This window comes from Aythya marila (assembly GCF_965140915.1).
Source record: "Aythya marila genome assembly, chromosome: 9".
NCBI classification, from domain to species: domain Eukaryota; kingdom Metazoa; phylum Chordata; class Aves; order Anseriformes; family Anatidae; genus Aythya; species Aythya marila.
In genome coordinates this window covers 9,942,668-9,956,373 of record NC_139050.1, presented here as the reverse complement: position 1 = coordinate 9,956,373, position 13,706 = coordinate 9,942,668, and the positions used below count along the sequence as shown (strand labels likewise).

The 13,706-nt window shown below is 57.6% G+C and overlaps 2 protein-coding genes across 6 annotated transcripts; one reads left to right on the top strand and one right to left on the bottom strand.

The window, feature by feature from the left end:
• Positions 1-1,588: 1,588 nt before the first annotated feature.
• On the bottom strand, positions 1,589-6,797 carry SCLY (selenocysteine lyase). 4 transcript variants are annotated; one of them, XM_082767388.1, is made up of 13 exons: positions 6,730-6,797; positions 6,230-6,391; positions 6,047-6,147; positions 5,809-5,956; positions 5,306-5,433; positions 5,012-5,176; positions 4,603-4,709; positions 4,442-4,478; positions 4,008-4,091; positions 3,774-3,876; positions 3,541-3,616; positions 2,741-2,928; positions 1,589-1,845 (listed from the first exon to the last, which is right to left on the bottom strand). In XM_082767388.1, exons 2-12 carry the CDS (start codon positions 6,378-6,380, stop codon positions 2,769-2,771), a joined length of 1,260 nt encoding a protein of 419 aa, XP_082623514.1. In that variant the 5' UTR covers positions 6,381-6,391; positions 6,730-6,797; the 3' UTR covers positions 1,589-1,845; positions 2,741-2,768. The 4 variants fall into 4 exon arrangements, with proteins under 4 accessions (XP_082623514.1, XP_082623513.1, XP_082623515.1 ...); XM_082767387.1 differs by lacking the exon at positions 6,730-6,797 and adding an exon at positions 6,688-6,719; XM_082767389.1 differs by lacking the exons at positions 6,047-6,147; positions 6,730-6,797 and adding an exon at positions 6,688-6,719.
• Positions 6,798-6,823: 26 nt separating this feature from the next.
• LOC309881426 (uncharacterized protein) lies at positions 6,824-11,033 on the top strand. 2 transcript variants are annotated; one of them, XM_082767390.1, is made up of 2 exons: positions 6,824-6,964; positions 7,437-11,033. In XM_082767390.1, exon 2 carries the CDS (start codon positions 7,470-7,472, stop codon positions 8,334-8,336), a length of 867 nt encoding a protein of 288 aa, XP_082623516.1. In that variant the 5' UTR covers positions 6,824-6,964; positions 7,437-7,469; the 3' UTR covers positions 8,337-11,033. The 2 variants fall into 2 exon arrangements, with proteins under 2 accessions (XP_082623516.1, XP_082623517.1); XM_082767391.1 differs by lacking the exon at positions 6,824-6,964 and adding an exon at positions 7,001-7,311.
• Positions 11,034-13,706: the final 2,673 nt, after the last annotated feature.

Sequence of the window (13,706 nt, the reverse complement as noted above, 5' to 3'; positions counted from 1 at the left end):
AAGCTGTTTTAACTATTACACAAGGGGAAAAACAAGATTTGCATTTGAGACTGAGGTGCGAACAGTGGTGTTAACGAGGAACAGCCTGATGGGCATCTAGTGACTGTTCAGCCATTCCCAGGACAGTCAGCCCTAAATTCATTTCCCAGCCTAAGGAAACACCAAAGCCCTAGTCCTCTTCCACTGTTTTTTGAAGTCAGCGTGATTGGATCTTAACAATTCAGTTACAAAACCCATTCGACTCGTCAATCTGATTTATGGTTCCAAATTTGCTTCCTGGTTGTGCTAGTGTATGGCTCGGAAACAGCAAGACCGGTGTCTAAGAACATGGCCGCAGTTGTGCTTTCTGCCACTAACTGCGACGCAGCAGTTGCATGAATCCCCCTGCCTACCTTTCCTGCTCTGCTGTGAGCTTTGCTAACAGCGTGAGGTTGGGCAGCAGCGCGTTGGCTCTCAGCTTCTCGTCCTCCTGTGACACGACACAGCAGGAGGATCTGAGCACGCGATGGGTTTGTTCTGCACCCCCTGCCCACCAGGCACAGGAGGAGGCCGGGGCTTTCAGTGCTGCTTGCCGGGAATTGCTCTCTTAGGGTATTTGAGCTGGAAAACCACAGCAACGGTTGGAATAGATTAAATATGGGTCTCTGAACAGGGAGATAAGATATCAACAAGACTCCTCGTTGATAAGGGTTAACAGATATAACAGTTCATGATAACAGAGAGCATCACAAGCCCATTGATTCTGACCACCTGCAGAGTAACAAAGATGACACCTCCCGCTGTTCTGTCAGCTGCAAACCCCAAGCCATTGCACTCAGTGGCCCAGGGGCTCTGGGCTCCCAAAACCACCAGAGAGGAAGGGGCGCAAGGCCCCCCCCACCAGGAGGTGTCACCAGTCACCCATGCTGTTCCATGTGTGGAGGATATCAGGGAAGCACCTGCAGCATGTGGCAGGCACGCTGTGACAAGTTCACACGCCCCCGAGCAGTGTGGCAGCAGGGGCACAAGTAAGGAGCCCCCTCTGTGCCCCCAACCCCAGGCTCTGTGGCAGGGGCGCAGTGCTGAGCCTTGGACTGGCACCTGCACTTGGAGCCCAGCTGCAGCTTGGAGCTGAAGCATGGCCCTAAGAAGCGTTTTGGCTGAGGATATCCTCGTGGTTGCCATCCAAAATGGGAAACTTGGGTGTTCAGAGCTCATCTGCCCATCAGGGCTGAAAGAGGGCACTGCAGGACCGGCCCAGAAGGAAACCAGCAGTAGAGAAGGTGGCGGCTTTGTGCCTACCACACGTCCCAGGCAGTCCCAAGGCACCTCAGCCCTCTGGAAATGTGCTGCCCATAAAGGGCCCCGTGTGTCACCACTGCTGCTCTGGGCTTCCCAGCTCAAGCAGCAGGGAGCAAGCAGGGCGTGAGCAGGGCCCCCCAGGCTTTGGGGGACTGCGGCCCTGCCTGAGGACTGGGGCAGCACCTCCCCGCTCAGCAGGTTGTGCCTCTGCTCTGAGCCACAAGTATTTACCGAGGGGAGAAAACATCCCTCTAAGGACCCCAGCCAGCCCTGCATCCCCCAAAACACCACAGAAAGTACATTTTACTTAGGAAAGAGCCACAGCAGTGGCAACTACTTTTATTCCTATGAATATCAAGGGAGAGCAGATTGCCCGAGATTGAGCAGCCCAGCTGCCGTGCTCCTCCTGTGTGCGGCACGCGTGTCCTCCTACAGCAGTGATCGCAGCAAGTGCCTTGGCACGCAGGGGTGACATGTTTCCTCCAGTGCTGGCACACATTTAGGGCAGGCACAACTGCCGTTTCCTTTTGGAGCATGTAGAGCTGGCACCAGGGGCTCTGCCCGCTGCAAGGAGGGGAGGAAAGGGGAGCAGGTAACGCAACGCTGTGCTGGGAAAGCCATGCCTGCCCCCTTCCCAGCCACAGCGTCCTGTGGGAGCTCGGGGCTCTGGCAGCAGCAGCGCAATTCCCAGCCCAGCCTCTTGCCGCGCTGCTGCCAAGTCCCCACGTCGCCCGGGGCCAGATGGCCTTTCTTCCTCTGAGCGGGAAGGCAGCGGGCTGGCTTCCTTTGGGGAAAACAACCAGGGCAGAAGGCTCCAACCCCTGCAGCTTCCATGCCTGTTACGCTCTGGAGGGAGCTGAGCTTGGAGCAACTTTTGAGCACGCGACAATGTGTTGGCAAGCCAGGAGTTCTGGACAGCAAGGTGCTCTGAGCACACCACGCAGCGGGGAGTCCCGAGCAGACCCCTGGTGAGCTGCCCCAGCCCCAAAGCAGCAGAGCCCCCTCCCCAGCACAGCCCCCAGCGTCTCAGCAAGCTTCTCTGCTCGAGGGGCATGCACTGTGGGGACAAAGCAGCCCCGCCACGATCCCTGCGAGCAGGAGCTGACAGACAGCTAAGCAGAACTAGGAGTGCGTCACTGATGAAGCAGGAATCTCGCTTCCTCCTCCAGCCAACCGCTTCCCTCGCATCAATTCCAAACTGCAGGCTGGCTCAGTTTGGCTGGGGCGTTGGGCAGAAAGCTATTCCTGTCAGAGCTGGAGTCCAAACTGACTCAGCCTGCAGCCACAGGACAGGAAGGGCACATCCTGTGGGCAGGGGCTTGCTGTCAGCTTATCACCATCCCACCCCTGCACAGCCGCCACAAAAGGGGTGGCCACCTCAACCACGCAGCTCCTGCTCCCTGCCCTGCCTGCAGCCAGCTCCCAGGGACGAAGCAGAGCAAAACCCCACCCCGAGAACCTGGGGGGCAGCTGGGCAGTCCTGGGGGCTACGAGGCTCCGTCCTCGCCCAGCCGTGCCACAGCCTGCACGAGGTCCTGCACAACCAGGTCCACATCAGCACGGGTGGTGTCCCGCCCCACGCTCAGCCGCAGGGCGTTCTGCGCCACCTCGTAGGGGATCCCACAGCTGAGCAGGATCGAGGAGGGCCTGAAACACAGGCAGGGAGGAGAGGGTTTAACTGGGAGGCCAAAGAAGTGCACACACCGCTTGAGAGATTCACAGAGCCATAGAAAGGAGCATGTCTGGACAGATGCACTCGAGGCAAACCAGTGAAGTGCCCTGCCTACCTCCCAAAGGCATCTGCTCGCACCCAGCTCATTGCCCTGGGGCAGATCTGACTCTTCCCCTCTGAGAACCTCCCCAGTACTTCCAGGGACTGCAAGCTCTACATGTCACCGCTCTAAACCAGCCCCAAAACAGCTGCTGTCCCACGCACACCCAAAGGAGCCCTCTGGAAACCCTACATAGGCTTGGCTGGGCAAGCCAGGCACGCAGACACAGGCAGACTGCCGGCAGTGCCACACGCCAAGGAGTGCTTCCAGGCTCAGCTGGATCACCACAGCCCAGGGGAACAAAGTCCCTCCCGCAGCAGCCACATGTTCCAGCCGTGTTTTATGCAACAACCTCCTGTGCTACTCTCAGCAAAGCCCTGCACTCGCTTTGCTCCAGGCAGTGCTGCCCACAGCCACCCCCAGGCCCCTCTCCCTGCCTCCCCCCTCTCTCCTGGGAGGAGAGGCACTGGCCCAGCTGGCTGCTTACCGATCCCCTTTCTCGGAGTGGCAGGCAGCCCCAACGCTGGCGAGGAGGGTCTTGCAGTGAGCCAGCACCCTGCGCCCTGCAGCACACACACGCAGGTCTCCCCGTGCCCAGGCTCCTTCTGAGGGCCGCTGCCCACCTCATCTCCGTGCCCAAGCCGTGGCCGAGCTCCCACGTGCCTCAGGCCCGCAGCTCCCCGCGGGAAGCGTGCGCAGGGGAGGTGGGAGCAGAGCTACCTTGAAGGCCTGGGCCCAGAATGGAGAAGTTGCAGGTGTTGCAGAGTCGCTTGGAGCCCGTGAACTTGCTGTTGAAGTGGAGCCTCTGCTTCCCAAAGGATGCCTGGAAGGACCAGAGGGCTGCAGACAGCTCTGGGAAGCAAGCAGCTCTGTCCCAGTGTGCCCTCAAGGCCCCAAATCCTGCAGGACAAGTCCCAGGGAGGGGAGAGATGGACAAGAACTGGATCCGCTCACCTCCAGCCTGGCCTCCAGGTAGTCCCGAACATCCCGCATGTGGGCCTCGTAGGCCTCCCAGTTCCTGCTCACAAGCTCTGCAGCCTGAGGAGACCCAGAGAGGTTCCCTCAGCAATCCCCAGACACCTCCCTCCACATCCAGCCTCCCAGAAGCTGCCCCCACCAGGTCCCATCCTGACAGCTTGCAGAGCGGTGCCAGCTGTGCCTGCCCTGCTGCCAGGCAGACTGCGGGGCAAAACCTGCAGCCAACACTTGGAAGCAGCTCCTTGGACTGGCACCAGAAGTCCTATCTCCTTCCCCTGCAGTTCACCTGCCCTCCCGCACCCAGAGCTTGTCACTTCTAGAGGTGGAGTAGTGCAGCAGGATGCGTCCATGCTGGCTCTGCCAGGCAGCAGCCCTGAGAAGCCTTTCCTCCGCCACCATCACCCACTCACCTTGCCAAGGGCAGCGATCATTGGGGTGTTCTCAGTGCTGGAAGGGAAGAGCAGGTAGGGACTTGCATTTCGCTGGACTAGAAGTCTGTTCTCCAGCCTCAGGGCACAGCCCCTCCCCGCCTGTGACCCCTGGCTGTTCAGCCACCAACCGGGCACCTTACCCCGGCCGGAAACTCCTCTCCTGTCCCCCTCCGAAGAGCATGGGGTGCAGCGGGGTGGTGGTGCCAGGGCCACGCACGTACAGCGCGCCGATCCGCGGGCCGTAGAACTGCAGGGAGGAAGAGAGCTGCACCAGCCACGTGGGCACAGTGCCAGGTGCCCCGTGATGGGCACCCTGCCCGACCCCAGAGCTGTCCCCAAGCCTCAGCCACCTCCTGCAGCCCCTCCAAACAAAGCCCCTGACTGGCAGAGGCTGTCCCCCAGCTCTCACCTGGGGGACTCGCAGCCCCGCAGTGATCTCCCAAAAGCCCTTTGCAGCTGCCCAGCTCTGGCCATGCTGTGGGAGCCACCCAAGGTCCCCCCAGCAGGGATATCTGCGAAGGCGACTGGGCCATGCGAGCAGTGCTGTACCTTGTGCCCCACGATGGTGAGGTAGTCCACCCCCAGCTCCTGCACATCCACGCGCCCCTTGCCAATCATCTGTGCCGCATCCGTGTGCACCAGGATCCTGGGCAGCCCCTCCGCCACCCTCTTCTGGTTGAGGATGTGGATGTGCTGGCTCAGCTTTGAGACCGGCTGGCAGGAAGGAGAAAGGTCTGTATCACAGGGACCGTCTGCTCCCCCTTATCAAGGGCCTTTCTGTGACCATGTCTCTTGGACACCTTCCTGGCCGCATCCCGTGCCGCTTGCTGCCCGCAGACTCACCATGATGACCCCCGTCTCGTTATTGGCCAGCATGATGGAAACCAGGCAGGTGGTCGGCCGCACCGCAGCGAGGACATCGTCCACCTCGGCCTGCCCACTTCGCGGGGACACAGGCACAAAGGTGGCTTCTGCAAGCCAAGAAACAAGCCCTCAGGTTTGCTGGACAGCGCAGCAGCGTCCAGGGCTGTCCCAACGCTGCTGAAAGGGCAGGAGGGCTACGTGGGCAACTGGCATACAAGCAGAGGGTACCAGCATCAGATGCCAACCAGGTAAAACATGCAGCCTGTGGGAACGTGGGCACATCTCAAGAGTCAGTGCCATTTGAGGGGGGAAAAGAGGAACATCACAGAGCAAGCAGGTCCCTGTCTTTGTCCGCTTTTCACCTTTAGCATAGCAAAACTGCCAGTAGGGCAAATCCCCTGCGTTCCATGCTTCAAACCTGAGCCTGGGGCCACATGTGCATGACCTGCCTCTTGCTGTCCCTGTACCAGCACCCAGCTCACCTGCCAGGCTCTCCTTCACCAGCTGCTCCAGCGGCAGACGGATGGAGTCGTGCTCCACACTCGATGTCACGATATGCGGCGTGGCCCCGTCCTGCCCCTTGCTTTCTCGGAAGTGCCTGAGGGCAGTGTGGATCACCATGTTGTTAGCCTGGGGTGAGGAACACAGAGAGAACAATGAACGCCTGGAGAAAGCACAGCGCCGTTCCTCCCCACCCTCCTCACACAGCAGCACCCTCACCTCCGTGCCCCCTGAGGTGAAGATGACATCCTCCGGCCGGCCTCCCACCATCCTCGCCAGGCTCTCCCGGGCGCCAGCGATGAGCTCCTTGGCCTTCCTACCTGCAGGGCCAGGCCCAGCCGCTCCGTCACTGCTGTCACTGCACCCACAGCCCCCGCACCCAGCCCTTGCCCCAGGCCTTACCTGCTGGGTGGGCGCTGCTGGGGTTCCCCCAGGCCTGGCAGGCAGCTTCCCCCAGCGCCTGGGCCACCTCGGGGGCCAGTGGGGTGGTGGCATTGTAGTCCAGGTACACGCTGCTGGGCGCGGGGCCCGGCGGCTCCGTCCCGGCACCCATCGCTCCTGGTGCTGTGGGGACAAGGGCGCAGCCGTGGGGGCCCCCTGCTGGGTGCAGCCCCTCAGGGCTCCCCTCAGGGCTCCCCTCAGCGCCTCGCCCGCAGTAATGGCGCCCGCCCCGGCCACGCCGCCCTCCCCCATTGGCCGCCCGCAGCCGCCACCCGCGCGGCGACCAATCAGCTCCCGCCCTCCTTCCCGCCCCGCACTCCCCCCTCCCCATTGGCCCCCGGCAGGCGGTCCCCGCCTCGTGGCCAATCGGCTCCGGACGGGGGCCGCGCGGGAGTCCCCCCACCCCCGCTCTCCCTTACCCCCTCCCCCCTCCCGCGGGGCGCCGCGAGGCGCGCGCTCACAGTCACGCGCCGCTCCCTCCCCGCCTCCCCGCGCCGGCCAATCCCGAGCCGGGCGGAACAGGCGGGCGGGCGCTGCGCACTTCCGCCGCGTGCCCGCTGGGGCCGGGCGGGGCGGGGCGGAGAGGGGCGGGAGCGGTCCGCGGCGCTGCCCCTCTCCAAGATGGCGGCGGCGACCTCGGCCCGTTCCCCCCGCGCCCTCCTGCGCAAGCTCGGCAGAGCCCCCTCCAAGATGGCGGTGAGCCCCGGGGAGGGAGGGGCCGCGCCGGGCCGGGGGCAGGCCGGGGCCCGGCTCCCTCAGCCCCCTCAGCGGGCCCCGGCCGGGCCCCGGCCCCGCTCCCGCAGCGCCGTGACTCAGCGCCCGGGGCCGGGCCGCGGGGGGCGAGGCGGCGGCGGCGGGGCCGGGCCGGGCCTCCCCCGGAGCCCCCTCAGCGCCCCGGGCCCCGAGCAGCGTCCGGCGGGGCCTGGGGCCGGGCCCTGCGTGTGCCCCGAGCGGAGCCCGGCGCCCGGGGCGGCCGCAGCCTGAGGCGATTCGCAGCGATCCCGCGGGGCGCCGCTGGCCGCGGGTGGCGGGACCGGCCGCGGGTAGGCCCCGCAGCGCCTTGGGAAGGCCCCGGCCCGGCGGTGTTGAGCGGGGTTTGCCCTCTGCTCGCTGGCGGTGCGGGGAAAGATGCCCCCGCTCACGTAGCGCCTCTCAAATTGTCTTTCAGGTTATGTCGTAACCGCGGGATAAGCGAGCAGTGATGGAAGCACTGGATAGCGAGGTGAAAGCACGGAAGACTCTGGGATCTGTTGAGTACGTGGAGTCTTCAGGCTTCACCCAGGGAATACTGCCGACCAAGAAGGATGTGGTGCAGAACATGCTGTACCTACTGCAGCCCAAAAGAGCGGGCCAGGCCCAGCGCTCCAAGGAGGATGCAGCCTACTTGCTTGCTGAGCACCTGCAAGAGCACTGGTTGGTTTGCAACTTGCACACCATTGGAACACAAAATATAAAGAAACTCATCCTCAAAATGTACGAGGAGTTTACCCGATTGTATCAGACCCGAAAGCAGAGACAGAACCAGGCTTTTACGGAGAGAGCAGACAAATTCAACGAGAGTTCGGAGAAGCTCTTTGACATATTTTGTACAGACGCGCAGTTGAGAAATAAATTGGAGGAATACAGTGGAATAAAAATGACTGGCATCGAATGGAAATTTCTTGAAGATCAAAGAAGCGAAAGGAAAATGTACTACGAAGATTTCACAGACAAGCAGGAACTGAAGATGATGGAAAGAAGGCAGAAGATACAGTGTCTGGAGCACTTCAGGAAGCTTGCCAGGGAGGAGAAGGAAGGAAACAAATCGAAGGAAATGACGTATAAAAGTGATGAGCAATCGGATGAAGGCACGAGCGTGGATGAATCCTATCTCGCTGAGGAAGAGAACGGAGGGGCTCCTGCCTTCTCACTGAGGGGCAGAAGGAAGCGCCGCTGCACTGCCTGGTCCACTGGTGCCGCGACTCCTGCCAGCGATGCCATGCCCCTGGAGTGCCAGCATATACGGATGAGCATCAGGAGAGTTAGGCCTGGGTTCTATGAGACTGTGGAGAAGGTCGAAAACTGCTAGTGTATGCTGTGGTCAGCAAGCAGAGCTGCTGGAGTACAAGGTGGCAGTACACACGTTAGGCAAGTTTGAAATCCCACAATCAATTGGAAGTGAGTGTCGCAGATCCCCAGCCAGAGCTCAGGAACATCCTGCCTCCGGGGAAAGGTGCTGGGATGACAACAACAGCGACAAGGACTAAACCACGTGGACTTGGAAGGATAAGTAGTCGGCGACTAATGACACGAAGACTCAAACGGAGCGGATGATGTAAGGTTATGTAGTGCATGAGCCTCTTCTTCCAAGGTCCTGTCTACGTCGGTGGGTTTTTGGAAGTCTCTCACCATTTCTGAGCCAGTGGTGGCCTAACAGGACTGATTTACTGCAGGGAAATAACTCGGACTTGTTGCTAATAGGAAATGAATGTGCTGAAGAGACCTCGCTCCTGCCGGTTTCCGTGGGAGGGAGAGGTCTTCATCCCTTTTCAGCAGAATTTGGCGTTTCTGTGAGGAAGGAAGCTGGTTTTCACGTTGTGTTACCCGGTCCTAGAGAGGCGTCTTGTCATGTCGTGGAGGGATTGCTCTTCTGCTTGGGGAGGGAGGGAGAGAGGGATCAGGAGGCATTTGAGTGCTTTGGCTGTAAAAGCAGCGGTGGTTCTGGATGCTTTATTCTGGACTCTATTTTAACGATGTTTCATTGATCAGGATAGACCTTCCTCTAATTGGATGAGTTAATACAAAGTCCCTAATCTAGGATCAGAGGTGTGAATCCTAAACGAACTGGTGTAGTCTTATCTTCCCAGGGAGGGGGAGTGGTCTGAAGATAGAGGGAAGGATGCAAACTGCATCGTTCAGCTTAAAATGGGAAGAGTTTTAGAAACCATTGCACTGTCCTGTCATCTTAGGATGTAGGGAAGAAAAAAACTTCCCCGTGTGTAGCTGTGGTATTTGCAGCAAAAGGCACCGAAGTCTGGGCTTGCTTTTCCTCCCCCTGTAGGTACGTGCAGACCAGTGGGGTGGAAGTGGTAGTTTTCCACCAAGAGTCTGTTTGAAAAAGGTGTCATCCTCTTGCCCACATATATCCCCAACAGTGATGTGTCTGTGATTTTAGATACATGCAGTACAAGGGTATCTGCCCTTCTCAGTTAGGGTTGCTTTACTGGTTTTTAAAGATGAGAGAGTTGAACTTTGTACGGAACCCAGCGCTGGGGATCTCTCCGGTGAGATTCCCAGAGCTTGCCAGATGACATTTAACAGCACAAAGTGAAGTCTTGGTTTGTCCACAGAAATACTCTGGTAGAAAGAGCTCAAACTTGCCTGGTTTTCAGATTTACCTTTCAGTGTGAACGTTGATTTCCCCACTCCAGTATCTCAGCTTTTCTCCGTTTCTTTCCTAGATGTCCTGCATATCATTTTACTGACATTAACTCGTGCTGTTTCATTCTTTAGCTTTTGCTTCCTTTAACAATAAATGCATGTACAAATAATTTTGACAGCTCCTGTTACTTTGATGAATCAGTTCTTGGACTGCTTTGAAGTCCTATGCCAAAGGAGGAATGAAACGCCAGGTAGCTGCTGTTCCAAGTCAGATGCAGCGGAGCCAGGCAAAGCCCAGCAGCAGCCGCCCTGGCCCTGCTGCGTAGTCAGGCTGCAGCGTGTATCTGCTCTGTCCCTCTGCCTAGGGACGGATTTGTCCAGCTCTGAGTGATACGTCGGCTTCCCAGTGAACTTGCTCTTTATTAATTGCCAGGATCTTTACCCTGTGTCTCTGAGAAGTTCCTCTTGGTAAGTGGCTGCAGAATATCCAGTGAACGCAGTGCATTCCGCATCACTGCTGGTGTCGTTACGGGTTTCATTGCACAAACCCGCGTTCTGCAACACCCTTCAGCCTCCTCTGCTTGAGAGATCGCAGCCCTCTCTCTCCTCCTCTCTCTGACGTGCTTCACTGGCTTCCCCGTGCAAATGATGTCACGTTTAAACTATTTGCCTTCCAGCCCTGAGGTGCTGGACTCTAGCCTCTCACTGGGCTTTTACACCAGCAGCTCTGTTTCAGCAGGGAATATAGCCAAGCTCGGACCTCGCAGAAATAGATGTTTTTGTAATAACTGCTGTAAAACTCCCTTTGTATTAAAAATATAGATGAAGTATAAGTGCTAGCGTGTAAAGTAAATCCGACAGGGTTGAATTGAGTATGGAACACAGCTGTATAGCGCTTCATGATTTTCAGGGATTCAGGGAATTTAAGGTTGTCGAATCTGACTTCCTGTATACCACAGGGAATTACATTTCATTCAGAAGCCCCATACTCAGCCTACTGGTTTCAGTTTAACTGATGTGTCTTGCAGAAAGTTGAGCTGAAGACGTCAGAAGCCTGCTGTCTTCCTCAGTTACATACTTAATCGTTTGCTGTTTAATAATTATGACCATCTTCTAGGCTGTGATTCTTTTCATGACATTGTGTACAGGCTGAGCAGTGTTTATTGCATTTAAATCATATTTGTTTTTTAACTGGGTTTGACTGTGGATAGAGCCAAAGCCTGGCTCTGTTTCTGCTGCAACAGGGGGGAGATTTCTATAATGATGTATTCTGATTACTCTTCTTTGGGACCATGGTGCCTTTTTAATCAGGACAGTAAATCTTGTCCCAGATTCTGTACTTTTGTACGTTAACAGTTGTTGACTTTCCCTTTTTGGTGTGTCCCAAATAAATTAATATAACATACCTCTGGGCTTTTGTTTCTTCTTTCTAAAGGGGGAGGAAAGAGGAAACTGAAGCTAAAATTAATCTTCTCTACCACAGCTCTCCCTACCAGGCTCTTGCAGGAGCAGCTGCAAAGCATGCGGGTGGATCCGCTTTCATCTGGACTGCGCAGGGCGGCAGCAGGAAAGCTTCTAGAGAGAGGAGGAGGAGAACCCGAGCCCCACGTGGAGCCTTTTTACAACAAATGCTGGAGCCTGGAGCCGCCAAAGGTAAGGGGAGGGGGCTGAGACTCATGTGCCGGGTGGTGGCATTTCACTCGGACTGGCTGTGAGCTGCAGGCAGTGTTGGAGACACTCTCCTTCCCGGCAGTGGTCCTGTGATCCTGCCCTGTGGATGGGTTCCCCCTGGTGCCTGCTCCTCCCTGTGACTCGGGGCCATGTTCGGGGGGTTGTGAGAGACAAGTGGGGGGCAGGCGGTGTCCAAGAGACACACAGGGTGATGGCCTCAGGGACCTCAGGAGGGTGGAGGGGAAGTGGGGGAGGAAAAAATGCTGTTAACAGCACCTTTGCTTCAGTAGCTTTTCACAAGAAGAAGGAATCAGAGCCCATCCCAGGGGTTACAAGGGCTTTTGATGGATACTGAGGTGCTGATTTAACTGGACGTCTGTGGAAAAATACTGCCAGCCATTGCAGCTGGATGGTGCGAATTGTGTTCTCCTACCTTGAAACTTTTGCTTTGATTTCTGCAGGAGCGATACAAACGAGAGGACATCCTGAAACCTGAGTGTGGCCAGGTGCCCCTGCACCCCAGCCTTCAGTCCTCGGGGCCAGGCAGGGCTTGTGCCAGCCCCAGGGAGGGTTTTACACCCTCTGCAAGCACGAGATGACTTTTCTCAGCCTTTTCACTGCTGAGGTCTGCACTAAGCAAGGTATTACAGAAATACCCCTCTGATCTGCCAGCAAGTACGTGCCTCTTCATACAGCACCTGGCAGCCCCTACTCTGCCTCCTGCACAGCACCTCAGAAAGGGGAAGGAACACACAAAAACAACCCAAAATGCAAATTATTGCACTGCTGAGCTAGCTGGACATGAAAAACAATCTATCTGTGATTCCAAGCAGAGAAGCAGTCACAAAGTTGGAATTTAAAACAAGCCCAATCAAGCCCAGCAAGCACAGCACTCTGGGCACACAGCTCCCTGTGGCGTTGGGCAGCACCCGTGCATGAAGGAGCAGCTGTTTGTAGCCGTGGGTGTGTGGGCACGGGGAGGGCACAGCCGCCTTGTCTTGGCGGTGCTGGAACACAACAAAGGGTGGCAGTGACAGATAGTGGCTTGGCAGGTCGAGTGGGACATTGAGGAAAACAATTTTCATGGTGGAGGGTGGAGCAGGCCCTGAAACTGTGTCACGGCTGCATTGATGCTCAGTGCCTTGCCAGGCTGTGGCAGCTCCCAGCCAGGGAATGAACCTCCTGTTCCATTTAATACCTGTGTTGTGTCCCCTGGGTGCCACAGGTGCGTCCCTGCTGCGGCAGAGCTGGCTGCTCAGCCAGCTCCTGGGGGCTGCGGATGCTGCTGGGAAGGGGCCGGTGGGGACTCCAGAACCCTGCTGTAGGACACAAGGACCTGGCACGGTGTCTGCCTGGCCTCCATCCCACTGCTCCTACTGCCTCCAAGAGAAAAATCACTCCAGATCCTGAGAGGAGCTTCGGGGAGAGAGTTTGTGTAAACATGTTAGTGCGTTAACCAGAAATGGATGAGGGCATTTCCTGCCCTTGCGGAGGGCGTTGTCTTGTTATTCTTCCCGAGTTTCTGGACAGCAGCCACTGTCTCCTGGCACGGCTCTGTATCAAGCAGATACACACTCCAGTCTTTCAGGACTTGATGAATGTCCCTGCCCACGTCACCTTGATCTGCACAAGGTTGTCTCCCTTATTGGGCCCATTCCTGGTCCCACCCGAGCTGGGTTTTGCTGCACAAACCGTGTCAGGCATGGCCCCAGCGCAGGGAGGGCGGTGCACAGCCCCGGCGCTGTGGCTGAGTTGCCTGGGCTGACTCAGGCAGCAGGGACAGGTCTCTGGAGAGGGGCTGGAAACTAATCCCAGGGAAATCCCAAATGTTTGGGGAGTGGGAGAGGAGCCTTAGAGCTTTCCCTTTCCTGGGCTCCTGGTATGGAGTGACCAGGTATGTTAGAGCATATCAACCCCATTTTTTTTTTTAAATGCAAGACACACAAAGTGCCAATTCCCCATTGGCTCTCAAGTTTTTTCCAGCTGTGCATTTCTAGAGAAATCACTTTATTGCCCAGTTCCCCTTAATGGGCAATTACAGAGCTGCGTGTGCGGCTGGGTAATCCCCGGGTGTGTTCAGGGCACTGCCCGTCATTGTCACGCTGTGTGGCAGCACTGCTGCTTGGTCACTGTACCCAGACAGGCACTTGCAGAGTTTTTTAGGTGTCAGTGCTTCCCTGGGCGTTTGTCGGCCCACTGTGCTTCAGCTGTGAGCCTGCAGAAGGTGGTTTGCAGGTAGCGTAACCACAGCAAATACGTCTCTTTTTCCCTAGATTTCAGGGCCTTACTTCCCATGTGTGGCTAAGTTTCTGGATGAGAGAAGCGGGTGCTGTGGAAAGTCCAGAAATTTTGGGACAACGCCTGGCTGACCGCAGGGACGAAGGAAGCGGGGGCTGCCTGTGCCAGC

What these genes read in the sequence shown, in the direction of transcription:
- SCLY (XM_082767386.1), bottom strand. Translation starts at nt 6,520, where the DNA reads ATGGGGGAGGGCGGCGTGGCCGGGGCGGGCGCCATTACTGCGGGCGAG. An exon ending in ACGAGACGGGGGTCATCATG is followed by an intron (nt 5,177 to 5,305) that starts GTGAGTCTGCGG and finishes CCTTCCTGCCAG; the next exon opens with CCGGTCTCAAAGCTGAGCCA. An exon ending in ACCTGGAGGCCAGGCTGGAG is followed by an intron (nt 3,877 to 4,007) that starts GTGAGCGGATCC and finishes TGGTCCTTCCAG; the next exon opens with GCATCCTTTGGGAAGCAGAG.
- LOC309881426 (XM_082767390.1), top strand. Translation starts at nt 7,470, where the DNA reads ATGGAAGCACTGGATAGCGAGGTGAAAGCACGGAAGACTCTGGGATCT.